At 49.8% G+C, this 8,744-nt stretch overlaps 1 protein-coding gene across 1 annotated transcript; it reads left to right on the forward strand.

The window, feature by feature from the left end:
- The first annotated feature begins 7,344 nt into the window (after nt 1-7,344).
- LOC136480864 (uncharacterized) lies at nt 7,345-7,982 on the forward strand. Its single transcript, XM_066478298.1, has 4 exons — nt 7,345-7,401; nt 7,472-7,670; nt 7,745-7,833; nt 7,977-7,982. Exons 2-4 carry the CDS (start codon nt 7,478-7,480, stop codon nt 7,980-7,982), a joined length of 288 nt encoding a protein of 95 aa, XP_066334395.1. The 5' UTR covers nt 7,345-7,401; nt 7,472-7,477.
- Nucleotides 7,983-8,744: the final 762 nt, after the last annotated feature.

Raw genomic sequence — 8,744 nt, forward strand, 5'->3', positions numbered from 1 at the left:
CACCCGGGAGTAAAGGTGGGCTACAGTTTCGTTGCCTGCCAAAAAAAATCCTTTACTCCCGGTGCGTGTTACCAACCGGGAGTACGCACCGGGAGTAAAGAGACCTTTACTCCCGGTTGGTAATACGCACCGGGAGTAAAGGACCTTTACTCCCGGCTGGTGGCTGGCACCGGGAGTAAATCTCCCTGGTATATAACCGCCAGCGCCTGGCGTAGATCGATCCGCTCCTCTTCTTCCTCGTCGAACACCGCCACCCTCTTCTTCCTCGCGCCGTCGTCCATTCATCTTCCGTGACACCGCCGCCCTCTTCTTCCTCGTGCGGCCTCCACCGCGCGCGCCCGTGGCCCCTCCACCGCGCCCGCCGAGGTGATCAGTTCGTCTCTCTATAGCTACGTACATTCTCAGACGGTGGATCGAGTATTATGTTTGGAAACATCACTAGCTAATGATCGTATGTTGATATGGGCAACAATCTTATTTGTTCTGGTTCAATTATTCGTAGTTGTTTCGATGAACACTATTGGGACTGGAATTTTCCTAGCTGTTCGAAACCGTCAAGGAATGAATGAAATAAGCAAAACTGTCAAAGTATTTTTCTAACAGCAAACCAGACAGTTTTGGCATGCGCGAAGTAGTTAAAACGTTACAGCAAATAAAATCTGCACAAACAAAAAATGTTATATTTTGCTGTGATACCGAATATAGATCTTCTAAAGTAAATTACAAATGTCCTAGATTTTATATACGCAAATATCATATAAAAATGAAGGAAAACTTCAACGTTTCTTCATTTGTGAACTTTGAATACAGATATAATATATTAATGTTGCTAAAGTAATATGAGCATTACATATTTTTTTGGGAAGACTATCTTCAAACTTTATATCATAGCATCAGAGAAATACTGTGCCTGGAGAAGAAGAAAATAAATTCTTATCATTTCAGAAATAGTAATAGTTATATTAGCAATAAGACACATATACTTACATTTCATAATGACTTATACTTACATTATCTGCATAGAATTTTCTCATATGATGAATGACTATATGGTTCACATGGTACATAGGATCACAACATCACGCACCGACACCGCCCCGGCCCGCCTCACGTCGTCGTCGTCAGCACGCCGGCCTGCCTCACGTCGTCATCGTCAGCACGCCGGCCCGCCTCACGCCGTCGTCGTCAACACACCGGCCACCGCGCCGACACGTATATATACGTCATTTGTATTCATATGCATGTATATATACGTCGCGGAGCACCGCCGCCCTCGTTCGCCCATGCGTTTCTATGTATACGGCGGAGCACCGCCGCCCTCGTTCACCCATGTGTACAGACATATATACGGCGGAGTGGAGCACCGCCACTCTTGTCACACCGCCGTCTCTCGCGGCCTAGTCGATCAACATTCGTATTATCGTTATCGTTAACGCTAAACAATCACACCAGGGCGAACCGCGCTGTTGATGTCACCGACGTGGTTCGCCCTAGTCACCGACGCAATTCGCCCTCGGCCATTTATGTATAGCCCTAATTCGCCCTAGTACCGACGCAGTTCGCCCTAGTATGGCGAATTGCGTCCATGACCGAGGGGCAAGATTTAATAATGCATATTGTTCGTAGATTTTACGCATGTAAGCAAAGATTTGACGTACTATATATTGGTTTTGTTTTTTGAAGCTAGATGGCCGACTCGAGAAACATGGATGAGGAGTTGATGATGAATTTGATCAACACTGGCACTCAAGTTGCCGGCGATGATGGTGCTAAAAATAACGTGCAAGAGGATGCAGATGACGGGAGTCAGTACTTAGCTCTTGAACAAAATGAGCAACAACATATTGGCCAAGTATATATTTTTTATTATTAGCTATATATATTATCATATGTCTTATGTGTGCTCATGACATTAAAAATAATGTTTATGTTTTGTAGCCCTCTGGATCGACATCAACAACTACAACGAAGAGTAAAAATGTTCGAGGTCCCAAAAAGCCATTGGAGGGCCGCTTCATCATCTCGGAGTTCAATATGGATACAGGAGAAACGGGGGAGCCGAATAAAATGAAATTCGTGCACCACTGTGGTTACCTTGTACAGGACCAGCACCCGACCAGGACCCGCGAATGGAAGAAGAAGACCAATGCTCCTCATATCAGTTTTGTCTCTGATCGTGATAAGACGTTAATTTGGAAAGATGTCTTGGTACATTTCACGCTCCAAACAGATGGTTATGATGATATAATAGATGGTGATGAATTGAAGGAGCGAGTTAGGGATTGGGCAATGAAGAAGATGACCACCCAGTTTCAGACTTGGAAGAAACACCTATACACGACGTATGTCAAGAAGAACATAGCACTAGATTTTACTGTCCCAGGCCCGATCTCAAAGTAGAGGCCCTATTGGGATGAATCTGTACAATACAAGACTTCGGAAGAGGGTGTGAGTCGGGTGATAAAGAACCAACATAATGCCCAACAGAAGACATACCACCATAACTTGGGATCAGGTGGCTACCCGACTGCTATTAAGAAGTGGAACAAAATGGAAGCAGACCTTCTTGCCAAGGGTATCAGACCAGAATCATTCGAGTGGGGAGAACGTGCAAAGAATTGGTTTTTCGCTCATGGGGGAACACTAGACCAGGAGACAGGGAAGTGTGTTTATGGCGCAAGACTGCAAGAAGCAGCAGAAAGATTGTTTTATGCTCAGAGAGCTACTGCTAGTGGTGCGTTCAGGCCCAACAGAGAGAAGGATGAGCTGACATACGCCATCGGGACTATTGAACATGGTGGCCGAACTAGAGGCAAAGGAAGTGTCTCGTGGGAGCATGGATTCCCTTAGGACAGACCTTTCTATAGAAGCCGCCAGAGAAAGAAGGAAGAAGAGGCACAGCGGCTCCAAAGGTTGGAGGAAGCGGTGCGTGAAGCACAGGAGCGAGAAAAAAACCTTGAAGCGAGAATGTAGGAGGAAATTAGAAGGCAAGTGCAAATAGCAGTGAGTGCAAGCAAGCAGGCATCAGAGCCAGGAATCAACATTAGCCAATCTGTTCAGTTGAAAAGCAGCTGCGCTTCCACAGAGATACCAAATCAAGGGGACACAGGACTGCGCTTCCCTGTGGATGACGTCACTGAACCTTGTATATCGTGTGAGCTACACATTCCGAAGGGGAATTCCACAATCAAGGTGGCTATCGGTCTTGTTAATCCTATCGACCGAACCAAGACACCAAGGATTCATGGGAATATAATCCAAGAAGGATATGCTACCATCTCAGTAGGTAAAGCTGAAAAAGGTTTTAGTGATTTGCCTCTTGACATTCCTGGAGGTGACAGCGAGAAGACTCTAGGAGAAGCGGAGAAGACATTCATTCTATGGCGCAAGCGCTACATCATCATTCCCGGGATGTCGGCTCCACCTCCTCCTGAACTACCTCACCATAGGAACGTGCGGATGAAAACACTACATCATTAATTTGTATTGGTGTCGACGAAATATGGTCGGCAGTCTACCTAGGGGTATGCCCAAGGTAGTAGATTATCGGCAGACAGATGCGCAAGCCCCAAACAAGACGGTGACGCAAGACAGACACGAGGTTTTATCCAGGTTCGGCCGCTAAGAAGGCGTAATACCTACGTCCTGCGTCTGATTTGTATTGCTGTATGTCAATGAGAGATGTTTTTTAGAGGGGTCCCCTGCCCGCCTTATATAGTCCGGGGGGCAGGGTTACAGATCTGGAAACTAATCCTAGTCAGTTACAATTGCCATATGTAGCCGGATAAGGATTCCTATTCTAACCGACCAGGATCCTGCTTGGTCACCAAATCCGTCTTGATTCCTTGTGCGGGACTCCGATCAGGTTAACTGGGCCGCACGTCGCCTTTCGGGTGGACTGAACCCATCGATCCGGGCCAGCCCAAGCTTAGCCGTAAGGGTATAGGGGTTAATACCCCCACAGCTAGTCCCCGAGCATCATGTATTATGCTGCGACACGCCATTTTAACCTTCTCCGACAAACGAGGCTTGAATCCTTGACGCCTCCGACCACCGTCATCACCGGAGAAGTAGGTTGTCCGAAGAATGTATGGTGCTCTTTAAGAAAAAAGAAAAAGATTTCTGTCCTGAGAAGTGTGCCCACTTGTATTTCTGATAAGAAATGTAAGTGGTCTTGAAGCATAACGTCCTTGAACATCAGAAGCGTAGGGGTCAAAAAACAAACACATTCACCGCAAGGTGAAGTGTGCCCACTTAGTCCCCGAGCCTGGTAGTAGGTGACTTAGGCACATGGTGCCAGGGTCTAAAAAGAATTCCCAGTTAAATTGAGAACCCAATCGTCGTACAGGCGATACGAGATGCACCGACAGGTGCATCGTACCGATGTAGTCCCCGAGCTTGCTGGAAGGCGAGGTATGAGCCTTGTAGCAAGGTCTAAAGAAATGTCTCTTAACTGTATGTGAGTATAAATCACATGTAGCCAAGGAGAACCATTATTCAAGCAGTGGTCGGGGCAGTCCCCGAGCATATTAATAATCCTTATAATAATTCAGAGCACAGGGGTCGATTTAAACAAACACATTCACCGCAAGGTGAAGTGTGCCCACTTAGTCCCCGAGCTTGCTGGAAGGCGAAGTATAAGCCTTGTAGCAAGGTCTAAATAAATGTCTCTCAACTGTATGTGAGTACAAATCACATGTAGCTGAGGAGAGCAAAACTATAAGAAGTGGTCGGGAGAGTCCCCGAGCACGGCGGTGGTCATAGTAGTTCCCGGGCACGGCCGTGGTCGGAGCAGTCCCCGAGCACAAAAGTGGTCTGGGAAGTATCCAAGCACAGTAGTGGTCTGGGCAAATCCACGATCACTTGCGCTGCTCGTACTATTATTTGGTGTACTTATTTTTGTCTATTCTTTGCCAAGTCCAGTCTGACACGTCTGGTCAAAAAAGTAAATAGGTATAGTACGTCATTCTATCTTTTTTTTTTTGCAAACAGTCGGTTGACACCTGTATTGAGGTGTGTCAGTGTGGGCCCTCTTACACCATCAACGAAGAGGTGCGTACACTATTAACGAAGGAGCGTGTTTATTGGCACAGATTTCGAGGTTGTGTGAACAACCGTCTGCGGCGCGTGCGCACGACTCCCAATATTCTCGGGCGAACGAAATGACGGTGCTCTTTGTTTTATATAATGTAGATCTGGTAAGTTACTCACACCGTTCCCCATTGCCATCCGCCGCCACAACCTTCTTCTTCCTCCTGCCGAAACCCTATTCCCCCAAAAATCATCGCCAATCCCCTCGGTCTCCCGCATCCACCCACTTAGTAAGGACGAACTAATGGCGAAGAGAGACGCCCAGAAGAAAGGCGGGGTCATGGCGAAGGAATGGTGGAAGTCGCGGAGCAACGAGCAGACCATCGAGGACCTCGTCGCCATGGGAGTGCTCCACAACAAGGCACTTGCGGGATGGCGTGCGCCGGAAGGAGAAAGCTTCCCCGATCCACAACCAGGTGAGATTGTGGTCATTGAAGACTTCTTCAAACGGGGTTTTGGGATTTCAGTGCACCCTTTCCTTCAGGGTCTCTGCTTGTACTATGAGATTGGGATTTGCAATCTGCATCCCAACTCAATTCTTCTTGTCTCTACCTTCATCCATCTCTGCGAGGCTAATGGTGGCTTCCAGCCCCATTTCGACCTCTTTCGCCACCTGTTCTGTCTTCGGAAGAAAGGAAGCGGTGGCTCGAAGATCGCCGGAGGCGTCTACCTGAACCTGCGTGACGGCATGAAGGCTCAATACCTGCACAGCCCCTGGAACACCTCATTGGACGAGTGGTACAAGAAGTGGTTCTACATCCATGAAGAGCCAAACACCATCACGCTGTGCGATGTGGGGCTGATTCCAGAGAAGAAAAGTAGCTGGTCGGAGAAGCCCGGGAACTTGGAGCAGATCGCCGAACTGCTCGGGATGATCCCGTGGGGAAGGCTTGATGGCCCGAGCGTGGTCGGCAACTTCATCAGCCGAAGAATTCAACCCTGCCAGAAAAGGATTCATCCTGGCTTCGAGTACCAAGGAGGCGCTGATCCAACGAGGACCAGGAAGGAGCCGCTCGACAAGATGGAGATCAAGGCCAGGATTGGAGAGCTGTTCAACCTGGCCGATCCCAATTATGTTGCACTGAACGCCATCGAGCACGCCTTCAAGCTGGCTCATCCTCCCCCAAAGGTAAATGACGCCTCCTTTTAACTGTAGAGTCATGTTGTATCAAGAAAATAACTGTCTTTTCCTTCATTTTGTGTCTCAGTGTAATGGCCGTGACCGAGCAGAAGTGTTCGTGTCGCCTCCCCCCGGTGTAGAATGGCCGCAAGCTACCGACCCAGCCGCCCAGACCAGCGCCAGGACCGACGACGTTCACTGGGCGGTTCTCGAGACCGTAGAGGACGCCTCGACCAGAGCTGCTGGCAAGCGTCCGGCTGCCAGCAAACGACGTCAAGCCATCTTCCCCCTGTCGGATGACGAAGCAGAGAATGCGGACATCTTCCAGCTCGTCCCCCGAAAGAGAAGAAGGCAGGTGGGACCGTCGGAGCAGGGTGGCTCCTCTGGGCCAGCAGTGGTCACAGCACCGACCACTGCGACACAGAGGACAGACGAAAGAAACATGCCACATCATACTCCGACGCCCGTACCAGAGGTTGAACAAGTCCCGGTGGAAACTGCCGAGCAAACGGAGCAGGGGCGGTCGAGGAGACGTTCCTTCGCCACATCCTTCCGCAAGTCGAAACTGTAAGTATCTATATTTTTTATGTAAGCTTTGCATTTTGCATTGGATGCTATTATCTTCTGAATTTGTCTCTGAATTCATCAGATCGGCTTCCACCGAAAGCCCCGACCAGCTAACTGGGTGCGGAACGTCCTCACCAACAATAGCGGGACAAACTGCTCAACAACTAGCCGTGGAGGAGCCCATGGCAGGGACTCCGCCTGAGCCTCAGCAGGCGGACGACCAGACGCCAGTCCCCGAGCAGCTGGTCGGGAAGACAACCGAGCAGAATACAAGTGCTCCAAGCACGAAACCTGCTGAGGCGGATACCACGGCGCCAAGGAAGCTGGATCTAGCCGAGGGGCAGCAGCCAGAAGTTGCCCAGAACATGGTTGCCGACGCGATGGCTCGTGGGAAAGCCCTGGTGGTCGTGGAGTCTGAGAACTCCAGACCAGTGCCGCCTCCCGAACAGGAGGCTGAAGAGGAAGAAGTGGAAGAAGTCCTGGGCCGTCCCCAAGATAGGCGACAACATATATATGTGTCGCGCTATCGGAACGACGAATGGGTCATGCACGAGGAAATCCCAGAGGTCGAAGAGACCTTAAGAGTCGAACGGGCGGCCAAGCGTCTGGTGACGGAAGTCCAGGTATATTTGGCTTGAGTCCTTTGACCCTGTTGTGTAGTCGAACTGTCTGACGTAGCTTGTCTGAATGCAGGACTTGATGAAAACTGCAAGATACCGAAAAAGGTGCTTCGACCAGATAGAAGGAATCACGACGACCAATAAGGAGCTGACGGCTGAAGTGGAACGCCTACGGCACCAACTTGAAGCCGCCGACCAGGAGAGGACAGACCGAGAAGCACAGAACCAAAACCTGGTCGGCCAGCTCAAAAACAAAGAGCGGGAGAGAACAGGTAAGTTTTCACCGTATCATAGCAAGTGCGGGACTTGTGTGATTGTGTTCTTGGCAGTAATAGCTGTAATGCAGGTTTAGAAGCTGAAGTGACCCGCCTCCAGGGGGAGAACAGCCGTGTGCTTGCAGAATGTGGTCGCCTGAAGGAGGACAATGAGAGACTGGTGCGCAGCCAGTCGGAACTCCAAGACCACACTAACAGAATGAAGGACGACCTGAAAAGTAAGCACTCTAGACCACCTTTCTCATTCTATTGCCCACCTTGCCTTGTCGTGTCATCACGTTTGATGTATTGTACTCTGTTCAGTTTTGAAAGTCAATGCCAAGAGGCACCTGGAGGCCGTGATCAAGGAGCGTGACAACTGGAAAGCACAATGCCTTAAGGCCACCGAGGAGCGGGACACATGGAACAAGCGGTGCCAAGAAATGGCAACTGGCATTGTGCCCGTCCTCGACCTTATCGACCCGGCGCTCATAGAGGAAGAGCTAAGGACGCCCTAGCTCGGACTGGTCGAGAGATGCAAGCAAGCATGGGGATGGTTCCAAGACTTCGTAAAGGAGGCGGGTGAGTACACGGGTGCCCATGTGCTAAGCATGGTGCGTGCTCACTACCCCCTGATCGATCTCAAACGCTTGGAGGCTGGGTACCCGAAGGAAATAGACCCAGACAAGGCCGAAGAGCTTCGGACGGCCCAGCTGGATTTGTCGTCAAAGATAATTGGCGATATTAACCTGTGCGGAGGTGGGACAGCACCTGTGCAGGGTATGGCATCGACCAGCCAGCTGGAAATGCCATCAGCTGCAAGCCAACCAACGAAGCCTGCGGTCTCGACCAGCCAGGCACCGGCGGGGCCATCCCCTTCAGCTTGACTAGCTCAAGAGTCCCCGAGACTCGAGTAGGGTATCAGAGGCGGCGAGCAGTAAATGCCATGCGCCCCGACCAGCCAATGTAATAGGCTTAGAGCTGTAGAAGGAGGACATAGTTGTGTTATTGTAAACTTGAGCCTTTTTAGGCAAGCTTGTAATAACGTAACTGTATATCATTGTAAGCTTGTTGGTTTTATGCAAAACGTAC

Source organism: Miscanthus floridulus, chromosome 9 (genome assembly GCF_019320115.1).
Source record: "Miscanthus floridulus cultivar M001 chromosome 9, ASM1932011v1, whole genome shotgun sequence".
NCBI lineage: Eukaryota > Viridiplantae > Streptophyta > Magnoliopsida > Poales > Poaceae > Miscanthus > Miscanthus floridulus.